The sequence below is a fragment of the Lycium barbarum genome, chromosome 12 (assembly GCF_019175385.1).
Source record: "Lycium barbarum isolate Lr01 chromosome 12, ASM1917538v2, whole genome shotgun sequence".
In the NCBI taxonomy this organism is placed as follows: domain Eukaryota; kingdom Viridiplantae; phylum Streptophyta; class Magnoliopsida; order Solanales; family Solanaceae; genus Lycium; species Lycium barbarum.
In genome coordinates this window covers 106,266,561-106,281,408 of record NC_083348.1, presented here as the reverse complement: position 1 = coordinate 106,281,408, position 14,848 = coordinate 106,266,561, and the positions used below count along the sequence as shown (strand labels likewise).

At 37.5% G+C, this 14,848-nt stretch overlaps 1 protein-coding gene across 3 annotated transcripts; it reads left to right on the top strand.

Annotated features, from left to right (window-relative positions):
• The first annotated feature begins 7,263 nt into the window (after nt 1–7,263).
• Nucleotides 7,264–14,525, top strand: LOC132623717 (proline-rich receptor-like protein kinase PERK1). 3 transcript variants are annotated; one of them, XM_060338516.1, is made up of 8 exons: nt 7,264–7,722; nt 8,037–8,249; nt 8,331–8,539; nt 12,651–12,777; nt 13,141–13,212; nt 13,419–13,605; nt 13,720–13,834; nt 14,027–14,525. In XM_060338516.1, exons 2-8 carry the CDS (start codon nt 8,099–8,101, stop codon nt 14,288–14,290), a joined length of 1,125 nt encoding a protein of 374 aa, XP_060194499.1. In that variant the 5' UTR covers nt 7,264–7,722; nt 8,037–8,098; the 3' UTR covers nt 14,291–14,525. The 3 variants fall into 3 exon arrangements, with proteins under 3 accessions (XP_060194499.1, XP_060194500.1, XP_060194498.1); XM_060338515.1 differs by having other exon boundaries at nt 7,289–7,722; nt 13,720–13,852; XM_060338517.1 differs by lacking the exon at nt 8,037–8,249 and having other exon boundaries at nt 7,284–7,722; nt 13,720–13,852.
• Nucleotides 14,526–14,848: the final 323 nt, after the last annotated feature.

The window sequence follows — 14,848 nt, the reverse complement described above, 5'->3', positions numbered from 1 at the left end:
TGTTGATGAAACTGCTATGACCCCATAGGCGTTATATACGCGTATACTTATATTATATCTATATGGCTTATGGGGAAGGTTACAACATTATATACGCACCACCAACTGATCAGCTGGTCATATGATGATGATTATGCGCACAGAGGCAGATATGATATGATGGGATGCCCACAGAGGCTTGACAAGCATTATATACGCATATATATATATATATAAGCAGGTGTTATATACTCATATATATATAGTACTTATGCAGATCATTGGCCCTCAGAGGCAGTTCAGATATACAAGTTGCATTCCTTTTATCCTATGTACTTTTATGTTACTTTCATGCCTTACATACTCAGTACATTATTCGTACTAACGCCCCTTTCGCATGGGAGACACTGCCTTTCATGCCCACAGGTTCAGGTAGACAAGTTGACGACCCGCCTCAGTAGGTTGTCGTTCAACTGATATTAGAGCACTCTACTTGTCTTGGCGTTGATGTCGTGTCTTGGTACGGTATGTTTTTGTTGTACATAAGGGTATGGCGGGGCCATGTCCCGACCTTTTTATGTCATGTACTCTAGTAGAGGCTTGTAAACAGTTGTGGTACAGTTAGACGTTGTATAGCCCTCTCGGCCTATATTTTGTTGTATAGATGTCCATGATAACCTTGTCGGCTCGTACTGTTGTGTCCAGCATGATTATATACATATGTCCTTTCGGGCTCGTTCCTTTTCAGTACAGTTCTCTTATGATCTAGCAGGTTGCCATCTCATGACCCTCGTGGTCCACCATTTTTTATGGTTATGATGTGAAAGTGTGTTTTAGAGGTGCTCAGTAGGTAGGGCCCGGGTGCCTGTCATGGCCCTCCGGTTTGGGTCGTGACAGCTGGGGCCTTGTCCCTGCAACAGTAAGTGTTGCCAGTACTTCATTAGAGGCTTCATATAATTGAGTGACAGCTAGACAGAGTGGCAGGCTTTCAATGTTAATCCATGTTGGCTACAATTTATGCTTGAGACTTTATAGCGTTTCCGCATTTTGATTTATATCATTCAGACTTTCGGTATATTAGCATGTGTTAGTTTATTTTTCGCATTCAGTATGTTATGATACCACATGTTGATTCAGTCAGCCAGTTGATTCGTTCGGTCACATGTAGTTAAGCACCGGGTGTCATGTTATGTCCAAGCCCAGGTTCGGGGCCTGACAACTTCAAATTTCATCTTAGGTGTAAGAGATTGGGAATAATGCACATTTTTTTTGCAGATGATCTTCTCATGTTTTGCAAAGTTGAGACTCAATCTATTAAGCTTCTCCAAGAGGCTTTTCAAAGGTTCTCAGCAGCTTCTGGGCTGCAAGCAAACATTGACAAGAGTTTTATCTACATGTCTGGTGTGAAGGAGGACTTAAAGCTTGAAATTCTTCAGACCCTGGGATCCTGTGAAGGGATACCTCCTTTTAAATACCTGGGTGTCCCCCTCTCCTCCAAGAAGCTTATTATAGCTCAATATATGTCATTGGTAGAAAAGGTCACTGAAAGTAACTGGTTGCCAGAAGTTGAATTGTATTGTTTTTCATAGTCTTTTGTAGATAGGCTCCTTTGTAAGTTGAGTCTGTTTTGGTTTTCTGTTTTGAGAAACAGGTGGTCTGCCCTGTTTGGTTTTGTAACTATCACTTTTGGTATTAATAAAAATCATTTATTTACCAAAAAAAAGAAGAAGCTGAATTCCTAATTCAAAATTAATACTTCAAAATTAATACATACGTTTATAATTTATATTAGATTGTAGTATGCTGGAAAAATAAACATGACACTTATGACGGAAGTTTATATTAACTTTGGTAAATGTGGAGTATACAAGAAGTAAGCTCTTCAAGAAACATTTTTTTTAAGCAAAGTCCACTAGGCTTTTTGGGCCTAGGGCTAGTTTTATTAATTTTCTAGAAAACAAAAAAATACCCCAAAGGGAGAGTACAAGTAAAGGGGACTAGGCCTTACCTTACTAATCCTATGAGGCAAGAAACTCTAAACTAACCAGAATGGAGAAAAAAGGAACTTGAAATGATCAAATAAGCTATGATCACCACAGAGTTTATAACACCCTCTATGATGATATTACACATGATAATGCTAAAAAAATGAGAAATTAATACAAGAATAAAGACAGAATCCTTAATCTCTGTACTTGTAAAATCTTCTATATTCATTGAATTTTCCACCTTGTCTTGTTCTTCATGCCTTTCCAAAAAGTCTTGAAACTTTATCATTTCTTCTTGGATCTTGTGAATTTTGTTGAAGTGGCAGGAGCTGCCACATTCTTCTTTGCTTGTCTCATTGGTATATGCCTTGGGACAAATTCTTCAGTCATTTTCCCATCCCAGCTGCCCTTCCTTGCATGAGTTTTGTGTCGTTTTACACTTTCCACCTGTCTAGGAGACAAATCCCCATCCCTTGCAGCTTTGCGGAAGTTTTGTGCAATCGACTCTTCATCCATATCAATTTTTGGACCATCTCCCTTAGGAATAGCCACCTGCAGATGCCCTTGAGTGCCTAGAATAGCCATCTGATTAGCATCATGTCCATCTGCACTTGGCACCAAAGCAATATGTTTCTGCATATTAGTACTAGAAGTAGTGGTACCAAGATGTTGATGAGCTTTTTCGTGAACATGTTCGGAATCATCTGCAGCCTCGGTAAACATGGCTTTCATTCCTTCTAATGAGTCTACTGCTTCTTCTAATGAGTCGACTGAATCAGGAAATTGCTCACCAACTGCTTTATCTCCTGAGATCTCACCCTCTTCAATATCTTTTTCCATTTGTTCACTCCAAAGCTTCCTCTCACCACTAGTGCCATTATCATTAACAAAAGTAGTAGAAGGGACTTCTTCACACGCTTTATTAGTAGTGACCATTGTCTCCACTGCTTTTTGAAAAGAACTTTCTACCCATTGCTTTGTTGAACCCATCTTTTTGCTAGGGGTGAACACTTTTGCATTCACATTTAATTGTTTCACAACACCATCACCAAGAAATGGTACCTCTGATGAAGCCCCTGGTGCTGCGACCAATTTTTCTGCAACTTGTTACTACCATCTACTGCATTAACTTGCTCCACCAGATTTTTCTCCATACCAGATACAACTGAAAAAGCAGCAGTTTCTGCATTCTTTGGAGCCTCTGGTTGTAATGAAGAAACTGATGTTGCTACTAGTTCCTGCTGTAACTTACCACCAACTGCATTAACTGGCTGCACCCTATCTACCATGTTTGGTTCTGCAACAACCAGTTGTTTATTAACTTCTCCATCTACCACCTCAACTACATCATCATCTTCACCATTCCTTAGTGTTACAAATTTGTTATTTATTACAATCGCATTAGACTGCACTGAACCAGTAACATTTTTCCCATTTTCCACATTATTTCCACCAATACTTTTAACTTGTATTAATTCCAGCTGCTCTTGATTGTTATCAGCAGCTGAATTTCCTCATGTTGCACTAACTTGGTTAATATTTTGTAACCTCCTTGGATCAACTGAAACTAGCTCCTTCCCAGTGTTGTTGTCATTTACTTTTCCTTGTTGTAAACACGACTGGTTCTGCCCATTATCATGCTTGTGGTTTTTCCTCTTTGGGGCATACCATTGATTTGCATTATGCCTTGGATTAACAAGAACAGATGACAATACTAAAGCTTGGTCAACATTAAGATTGGCAGCTGGTTCCAACAGTGGTTCCTGCGCATATTTCTCTATACTTTCCACACCATTATTTGTTGTAAAATTTATATCGTGAGACTGCGCAACCAACGTTCCTCCACCATCAGCTTCTTTATTCCTTTTTTCATTCAGAAACTGGCGTAAATCACCATCAAATTTGTCCACATGAGGGTGTTCCATAACCCCTGCAACATCCTTACCATCGTCATCATTATTTTGCTGCTGCGACACCCTCTTCTTCAATATCAACCTACAGTTGATTTCTTCATGCCCTTGATGATGACAAAATTTACAATATGGAGGAAGATTGTCGTAAACAATCTGTTGGAATTCCTCTACTATTTTCCCAGTAGCCTCGTCTAAAAAATTCACCCGAACACGACTTGGTAATTTATCAAGCAAATCTAGTTCGACTTTTACCCTTGCCGTACTTGGACGAGATCTTTCATTGGTCGCCTTATCAATTGCAATTGGTTTCCTAACTGCCGATGCAATGGACAATAACGAAGCACGAGCAAACAGGTTCGGTGCCAAATTTGGCAGTGAAATCCACACAAAAGCCCTCGAAGTTTCTTCGTTTGGTTTGAAGTTCCTAGTCCAAGGGAAAATTCTATACATATAATCTTCACCCTTACTATGTAACGAGCTAATTAATCTTGAAACAGCCATTACATAGTCTTCATAAAGATCAAACCTTACGAGGATGTGCCTATACGCAAGCCACCCTATCACACAATTTCCATGTGCACCTAATTGCTTAGGAATAATATCACGTAGTGCATGAATATTGGGATGCCTGAATGAGAATTTCATGATTATAGCTTGATGCAAGCCTTCCTCAATAATGAATTGCTCCACTTCCTTCAAAGTAAATTGAACAGTAGGTTCACCATGTATATATTCTACCGGTTTAAGCTTGGTTTTTGGTATGACTTGGACGTATTTTTTGGGATATAGCTTGGCAGCGTACAGTGGTTGAGGTGTAGGGTTAGTAGTCGTCTCTCCCACACTCTCTCCTCTCTCTCTTCAAGAAACATAATTCATGAGAAGACAAAAAAATTGTGATTTGATAGTGTTTCAAATCACAACATGAAAGATGCAATTCATATCCTTTAAATAATTTTTAACTCTATGAGAAAGAAATTTTTTCTAAAGAAAAAGAGTGATACCAAAAATTATATAAAGTAGATATAACATGGCAACATTTGATATGATATTTATTATTGTTAAATTCGTGGCTCTCCAATGAATTATATTTCGAGACACACTGCAAGAAAAGTTAGCTATTAGAAAAATAACAGAGTATATCATAGGTGAGAAAATATAAACCAATAACTAATACACATTACTTAGACATAAGCTTATCTAAAAAGGCAATATAAAAGAGGGACTGGAAAGGAAAACAAGGAAATGCATACTATAGGGAGAGCTGAAGCATGAGGCGAATGAGATTGAAACTTTTAATTGCACATACACTAGTATATTTTGATAGGAAGAAAAAGTATAATACAACGAATAGGAGTCCTAATAGATTCTTCTTCATTTTAAGAACTTTTGCGATTACTAACTCCTTAAATTCCTCACATTTTAAGAACTTTCGTCAATCTGTTTATAACGTGTAATGAAATGAAAAAATGGTTTACTTTGTGCATTAAAGATTGTATTCAATACTCGATGGTGGAGTAAGGGAGGCAGGACGAGGAAAAGAAAAGGTAAAACATTTGATAAAAGTAAAATCCTTTATAACTTTATGTGATAGATTTAAAAAATTATTTTAGAATGACTGAATTATATAGGAAATGTGTATGTATCTTATAAAGTTAATGGATACACAGGATGTGCATAGATGAACTTAACTAATTCAAAATTGAGATATTTTTTGTTTATTAAAGGGGTACTACTTATATATTTTTATACAAAATAATTACACAAGAGCCGGGGCATTTGTGCCCGGTGCATGTTCTGGGAGATCACATTCTGATAACTATAAAAAAGGAATTTGACGCTTATAAGTAGTTTCTAGAATGTCTAATCAGAGCATAGTATTTTCAAACACTGGGCAACTACTAAGATCTTCACCCTATTAAAAAGTTATTTTTTTGCACCCTCTTTTGCCAACAAATCAGCGACCTTGTACTGTTCGTGGTAGTTGTGTCTTACCAACGGATGTCCCAGCCTTCTCATAAATGACTTGCAGTCAAAGATAATAGCATTGTAAGGTAGGTGTTCATGTTTTAACATTGCATTTACCTCAGTCGAGTCAGTGGTGATCTCCGCAGGCACCAAATTGAGACATATTTTATTGATCATGCATATAATTACCTGCATAGAGAGAGCTTGCATATTTTCCATATTTATTCTCTTTTTTTTTTTTTTTTTTTGTGATACAATAGGAAATACTAAAAGGTACTAAAATCTTTCATAAGCTACATTGCTTAAATCTGACAGAAGCAAAAACTCTATTTACTTGGTTGCATTTCCCCATACAAGCAAATCTTCTTCATGTTTGTGGCTTTCATCTACCAAAAAGTCTGCACACTTGTTTGCTTCTCCCCAAATGTGGATAATGTTCGCCTTGTTGACTTATAGTAGGTATCTGCAATCTTCAATTTTGACAACAAGCAAACAGTCTGTTTTCACTTCTAACTCTATATTATCTCATTGTTTTTGCTAACTAGAGCCCCTGTTTGATGCTCCATAGTTCTGTGACGATGCTTGAAGTACGTCTCATCTTACATGAATATCTCAATATCCACTTTACTTGATAATCTCTAAAAGTTCATCCGAACACAAAGTTTCCAGTTTGGATCTTCACACTGCCATCGACATTTAAATTAATCTTCCCTACACAAATAGGAGACCAAGCAATTAGTTTGACTTGTTTAGATATAGAGGTTTGTTGAGGAAGTACTTCAACAATTTCCCTAGAACAATCATAATATGTTTGCATATAAGTTCTACAGGTAGACATTTTTCTCAAACAAGTTTTTATTTCTTTCTTTCCATTTAGGCCACATAATTGAAAATATAATTGTAACTCGATTAGGGAATTGACAAACATCACTAATAATATCATCAATCCATTCAAATATAGATTTAGCATTCATGACCTCGATCTCACTATTTCCATATTTGTTTAGACTTTGGGCATGTCTTAATAATATGTGAAGTGTATCGTTTGCATTTTGGTGAGTCAAGTAGCTTCCTGGTGAATCTATCTAAGCTCATTAGACGTAAGTTTATTATGTTTGACAAGCCATATGAAATGTTGATAAAGTTTCCTATTTTAGTTCAATATCCTACCAAGCATTTTTATCTTACAAGTCATCAAAATTCAGGGGTGGTAGTACATTACAGGCAATTTCATACGCTAACTTGATAGTAAAATTTTCATTACTTGTTGGAATCCAAATATAATTTTATATGGAAGACAACAACATAGTGAGAAATAATATGGATATATGGCCTCTAGTCTGGCGAAGAATTGTTGTCATGCTTAGCCACGAAAGAATACAATAGAAAAGAAAATGTAAAAATAGGGTGCACAAGTTGCGGTAGAGGACAAGATACCTTACAACCCACAGAAACACTGTTGGCACCAAAATATATTCCGTAAATAGTTTTCATCAGCAATTTGAAAACAAAACAAAACAAAACGCTCTCTAGTCGCACGAAGTAGGAGTAGAGAGAATAATTCCGTCTTCTTCCTTACAGCTCCCATCTTGCTTATTGAAAAAGTGGGGATTTATTAATTAGGGGCAATGATTTGAAAAGTGTGTTGTTTATTTAATTAGTTGAAGGTGGAGAGGAGTAATAATCTGTCGGCGCCAGGTCGCTTTCTGTCGTATCCAACACAACACAACACAACACAACACAACAATGGTGATGAGGAGGAGAATAAATTAAATAGTATTCCCCTCCACCAACCCATTTAAATAGGAATGCGGCTGAAACTAGCCCCAGATTAATGAAGTTTGCACTCATCTTAATCCATTCTTCTTCCAACTCAGGTTATTCTTTGTGCCCTAACTATTTACTCTAATTTTGAATTGGAATTAGTTTAGACCTTCGTCAAGTTTTATGCACAAAATCATAACTACTAGTATTGGTTTATGTTTTTGAGCATTAGGCTCTCGTCGAGCATATGCTTTTCTAGTGTCCTCCAATCTATGCTGAAACATATGATTTCTCTACAAATAGTGTTTGCGATTACCTAATATAACTGCATGCACCTCTGATTTGTTTGTTACCTACAAACAAGTACAATGTTATTATTAGGAACCATTATTTGCTCATTCATCAGCTAACATCCTTCATATTTCAGCTTCAATGTGTCAAAATATATATCCCAAAAGTAGTCGCCTTTGCAGCTGAAGTGGTCGCCAAATGTCAAGGACTCTTGCAGCAATTGTAGGAGGTGCTGCAGGAGCCGTGGCATTAGTGGTGATTGTCCTTGTCATTTTATGCTTCTGTATTTTTCATAAAAGGACCATTTCAAGAACTTCTGAGACAGGATCTTCTGATCCATCTGTTCAAGGTCATATCTCATTTCTTAATTTAAGTCGAAACATTTCATGTTTATTAAGATCCCTTCCTCAACTATCTGGATGACTTGCAGTTGGAAAAACTGCTGGGGTTGAATTGACCTTACGAGATGCCAGACGCTTCCGGATAGAAGAATTGTCTTCCGCGACAAAAGGTTTTAGTGACAAGAGTTTGATTGGCCAAGGAAAATTTGGGGAGGTGTACAAGGGATTGCTTCATGATGGTATGCTTGTAGCAATAAAAAGGCGATCTGCTGGCCCTAGTCACGAGTTTATTGATGAGGTAATAGTACCTATGTACATCTTATGGGAAGTACTGCATATATTATTTGAGATTTTTTTTAAAGCATACTGGTCCCTTTGAGCCTATCCAAATTTTTGTTCACCGTCCTAAGAAGTGGCAAGAGTAATCCTTTAACTAGAGCCTGAGTCACCAAAAATGGTTGAAAAGTTATTTGCTATAATTGACAGACAAATGGCACTAAATCCATCAGCTTACCTCCCGAAGAGCTTGGCGTTTTCATGCCTGTATAACTTGTCTTATTGAGTGAAATATTTTTGGAGGTTTACTTACCGCACTCATAACACAGCCTATTTTCGCTCTTAGATTCATATTAGTGCAGAAATTCCCGAACTCAAGGGCATCCAATTTCGCTAGGAAAAAGCTCAGATGTTCCTCTTAGCAAAGTGAAATTGATGGTGAGGCAAAATTTCACTTCAGCTAGACTTCATTTTTTTTTTTTTTTTTTTTGGATAAGGTAATAGTTTTATTAACAAGTTTGGACATGAAAAACCCGAATATAAGAAGTTTACCCAAAAAATAGAAAACCTACAGGAAGATATGGTTTTCTACATACGACATCCAATCATCCATACACACTTCAACTAGACTTCATAAATGTGGAAAGAGGGGGAACGCAAGCAATCATCTTTGAATATCGGAAAGCTCCAACATATTCTCTTGATATTCCTTAGGCCCCTTCAATCTCAAAGTTGGGAAGCTAACTTGAGTTTGCTTATTTTGTAAACATAGAGAGTAGACTTTGAAGTCACGCTGGAATGATGCACAATCACTAAAAAGAAAGCGATGCTGGAACTAATCCTCCAGAAAGTTGTTGATAACCTCATCACGAAAGAAAGGGCTTCTTGCACTACATACAGAAAGGAACCTATTCTTAATCATTGAAAAGAGAGAAGGTTATGATCTCAAGGACATTGTTAGCACAACTTGAATTGGCAGAATATTGGGAGAAGAAATTCAAGGTCTAGAGGAGGGCATCAGTCGCGTAGATCAGCGCCGGTCACCGGACATTTTTATTTTTTGATAAGTATAGAATAAAAAAATAAAAAATGTACGGTCACCGGACATATGAATGTTGCTTTAACGATCTTATAGAAAGGAGCAGCGCCTGAACAATGCCATAGAGGAGGAATGCATGAATGGTTGCGGCACTGGTTGCTGGAAAGACAAGCGGTGCCAGACACCAAGAGGAAGAAGAAAAGGAGAAATAAGGGCGAGATGAGCACCGCACATTGGCCTGCACTGCTCGTCGGTTATGAAAGCTATTTGCATCTCGACTAAGATCTTAGAGGTTCTGATACCGTGTGAAACGAAAAACTTCTTATTGACTTGATTAAGTAACAATGTACAAAAGATGCTCCTTATTAGGAGTCACATGCTGCGCACAATATGGTAGATATTCAATTTCAATGCTAACAAGGTAATTTAACATTACCAGTTTTCAAAAAAAAAAAAAAAAAAAGGAAATTAGATATTTTATAACTAAATACAGAATATCCTGCTATCCTTTATTCTATATTTATATGAAAATTATTACTTGATCAAAAAAAAAAAAAAAAAAACTTAAAGATATCCTATAGAATATTTTGTAAGATTTTCCTTACTTAAGTTCAATGAATCTAAAAATATATGGATCTTGATACATTCTCTAGATATTCTAAGAGGCAGTGACCAACTATCCACATCTACTTGTCTGTCTAATTTCTCTCAGTTTTCTAAGTTCAAACTGCATCAAGGATCACATTCTGGTAACAAATTACATCTCAGATTCTAACTGGATCTGTAGGAGATTAAGCTAATATCTGGCCTCTTGATGGTAAAATCTTTGAGATATTGCCGATTACCTTGTGTCAATATCATCAAGTAAAAATATTTATTACTTTTCGCCCAATCATGCTATTATATCATTGCTTTGTCTCTTTCCTAAACTGTCATCAACCACCGATAAACCCTTTTAAGTTGTCAATGACACCTTCCAATCTGAGAATTACGTTTTGCGCCTCTTAGCCCAAATCCTTTTACCTGAATAGTCTCCTTAAAAATTTAATCCAAACACAAGAGAAGCAAGCAACTTTTCTGTTATATTTGAAGCATCTTTTAGCTGCTTCCCTTGGACCACTCTTCTGTATGTGATCAACATGATGGGAATAAGGCATGGCAAGTACAAGCTTCAACTGAGATGGGCTGACGGGTTTGGGTTTTTGTTCCATTGTGTTTTACGCGGAAATTAACTTACACAACATTTTAGTCCCTTCGGCTTTAACTTAAAGGAACATCTTGGTGAACCTGGATATTAGGAGGATGAAACGAAACTTGAAGGCAATCAATGGTAAAGTCTTTACCTCTCTCCTTTTTATGATTGTGTTTGAAATGGGAGAAGGGACCTAGGGGTTATGCTGGGTCACAGATTGATAATTTTGCATTGCACAACTGGCAATTGGAAAAGGAAAAAAAAGAAAAAAAAAAAGTGGGTTATGTAGTCACTGTTTTTTTTATAAGGTAAATAATGTAGTCACTGTTGAGTTCCACATCGGCTCTTTTAGGGATAGGAGGTCTCTGTCTATGGTCTGGGGAAATCTTTCCCTCATGAGCTAACTTTTGGGGTTACTTTAGGCCCAAGGTCCATTTAACATGGTATCAGAGTCAGACCTATCCCGATCATTATTTACCGATGATGGTCATCTTAAATTGTCCACGCTCCAGATGTCCAGTCCTGGGCGTGTGGGGGGATGTAGAGTTCCACATTGGCTCACTTAGGGATGGGAGGTCTGTTTATATGGTCTTGGGCAATCCTCCCCCCTATGGGCTAGCTTTTGGGGTTGAGTTAGGCCCAAGGTCCATTTCTGAGAAAAATAGTTGTGGGGAATGAAGTGTGTCTCAATGGTATTTGATTCCATTCTTGCTGACATCGGGAGTCCTAAGGATTTTGCTGGACAAATTAAGTTATCATGACAATGCATTCTTTGTAACATAGAAACTTCTCTTCACCCATTCCCCGTGAAATGGAGAAGACTAGATTACTGTAAAGAATTTTTTCGAGCTTAGGTACAAACAACGCTGTCACGTGCTCAATTGAATATGCAACCACTAATAGTGTCAGAGGCACACTTTAATTCCTTGGTTGTCATGGTAGTTGATATTACTTCTAAAGTTTTAACTTATGATTTATGATTCACTTAATTGAATCAAATTGGAACATATTTCAAGTTTTCAACTGATACAAATGGAAAAATTGAGTTCTTTAAACTTTTTGAGAATCTCCGAGATTCCAATTACGGTAGACGATTGAGTTCTCTTTGTGGAGAATCATCTTTTTGTTTACAATCTTTACTTCTGTTTTCTCCTTTTGTACAGGCCTGTTTCTACCCACATCAACTAAATTTTACTTTATCAAAAAAAGTTAAAGAGAAACAAATGGAAAGAAATTGATAGAATACCCCTAGAAACAGATCCCCATTACTCGGATAGCCATCCTCTTGGCCATGAATTGGGGCCTACAATGCAAGTAAGCTGAACACCATGGGCCCATACCCCTGGCATGTAATTTATCTCCTGTTATAACATGTTTGTCATCATTTCATCATCTTTTGGGTTGTTGCTGGGGCCCTAATTCTTTTCCCTACCAATATCATATATCCAATATACTTGGAAGATCTACAGATGGTAATGGTAAGTATTAAGTTGGTATGCTGATAAATCAACGATTATATACGTAAGTAGCAGACTATAATTGCCACTCTCGTCAGTTGTAGGTGTTATTTCCTGTACTTTGATTATTCTATTTTATCTGTGTCGCTTTCGTTATTTGCATTTCCATATCGCTTTGAATTTCTTAGCCTTATATGACCTCTTTTTATGCTTTTTATTGAGTCGAGGGTCTTTCGGAAACAGTCGTCCTACCTTGGTAGGAGTAAGGTCTGCGTACACTCTACCCTCCCCAGACCCCACGTTGTGGGATTTCACTGGGTGGTTGTTGTTGTTGTTGTTGTTGTTGTTGTTGTTGTAGGTGTATCAGAAAATGACTTATGATTTTTCTTATGACTATGTGTTCGTTGTTTATGGTTTGATGTATTCAGACTCTATCTCCTATCAGGTTCGCTATCTCTCATCTATTCAGCACCGGAACTTAGTCACCCTCTTAGGATACTGCCAGGAAAATGATCAGCAGATTCTTGTCTATGAGTACATACCGAATGGAAGTGTATCCATTCACTTATATGGTAATGATCTTTCTACTAGAACTTCTGTTTCATCCCTTTCCATTTTATATATTTTCTATACCAATATTTAGTCCCAGACAAATTTTGACTATGCAGCGAGTTGCCTCATCTTCTGTAATAGTTTGATTTCAGTACATTGTGGAGAAGACCTGAATTTCCAAGTTTACCTTCACCTCTTCCCCACCCCCTCCCCCAAACAAACACACACACTCACAACAAACAAATTAATCCCTCTTTGTTATTCCAAACTGTCTTGCTTTTTACTCGGTTTCGACTTCAAGCCACTTAGAAACTGTTGTGAACTTTTTGTAAGGTGCAGTGTATTTTTCTGTTTGATCTTCATTCCATGGGTTTTTCTTGTAGGCGGCGGTCATGTTACACAAGAGAAGCTAGAGTTCAAGCATAGGCTTTCTATAGCTCTAGGGGCAGCTAAAGGTGATGCTCTGCAAAATCAGTGAGCATTTTGGCTCCCCTGGTATTGGTTTATCTTTTGTTTAGAAAAAGAATTATGCCCGTCCTAGTAGTTGTCTGGCAAAGATAAGCTTTCACAGTACTTAAGGGCCCTGCATCAGCTACTTTGAGTGGAAATACTTTTACAATATTGGTTCTTATGCTTCCTCTCGCTCAATATATATATGCAGGTCTTGCTCATCTTCACTCACTAAGTCCCCGCTTGATTCATAAAGACTTTAAGACAGGAAATGTTCTTGTGGATGAAAATTTCATAGCTAAAGTTGCAGATGCGGGAGTACGCAATTTTCTTGGAAGATTTGAGGTTGCAGGTCCATCTTCTCAAGTGGCTGCTGATGAAATATTTCTTGCTGCAGAGTAGTCCTCTTGCTTCTTAGTGTTTATTTTTCAGAACATCTTTCCTTTCATTTGGCTCAGCAGGTATATGATTGATGTGAAGATCCAATGTGACTTTTTCTCATTATTCTGTAGGGTTAGAGAGTTCCGACGATTTTCTGAGAAAAGCGATGCCTACAGTTTTGGTATATTTCTCCTGGAGCTAGTTAGCGGCCGTGAAGCAATGGATTTGCTATCTTCCGATTTGAATGTAAACATAGTTGAATGGGTATACCCTTTCTCAGACCTAGCTGATGCATAAAGACTGCTTTTTCTCAAATATATTGACAAGGGTATTGGGGCCCCGACAGACAATCAATTAATGACCAATGCTATGTGCACTGAAATAATTTAAGCTGCTGAGTGAATGCAACTTGCTAATGGAGTATTTTTCTCATTTCAGGTGGAGAATTATCAAGATTCTGGAAACATATCTGCCATCATTGATCAAAGATTGGGTAATAGCTTCACCACAGAAGGCATGGAAGAGTTCATGCAATTGACTGTCCGGTGCGTGGACCCTTCGAGTGAAAGGCGGCCTACCATGAGTTATGTGGTGATGGAACTGGATCGGATACTGGAGAAAGAAATGAGCTTGACAACAATCATGGGAGAAGGAACTCCAGTTGTGACTCTCGGAAGCCAACTTTTTCGGGCTTCAAAATAAGATGAAGTGGGATTAAGCTTCTTGGTTGTATTTATTCTTTTGTTTGTGTGATTTGTCAGATTATTTACAGAAACACCAGATTGGAAAGAGAGACGCGTCCAGCTGTTTGTAAACTGTAAAAAAAGAAAAATGACAGCTGTGTTTTTTCTTTTATTCTTTTCATCCGATAAATGTACTGGAAACCTTGTGATAAAGCAATTATTTGTTGATAATAGATAAAGATTTTCTGGCGTGATTTTTTGATCTTGTTTGATATTCCATATTCAATCTTAGGCTCGCCCATTAGAGCAAGGCCTGCCCTGTAAGCTAGATTACTAGTATTTCACAATGATTAAGATGATAACTGCAGCAAGGAGTATACCAATCGAGAACACAGTGTGGCAGAAGAAGCGAGAGTATCTAAGTTGAATAGTTTATATAGTAGGCAGCGGTGGCATGTGAGGAAAGGTCAAATAGTTGAGGAAGAGCTTCTCATAGTTTCGGTTTCCAGAAGGCACCTCTTGTTCACTTCACTTCTCTCTTCATGGTATTAAATGTCATTTAACAAAAATCAATGTC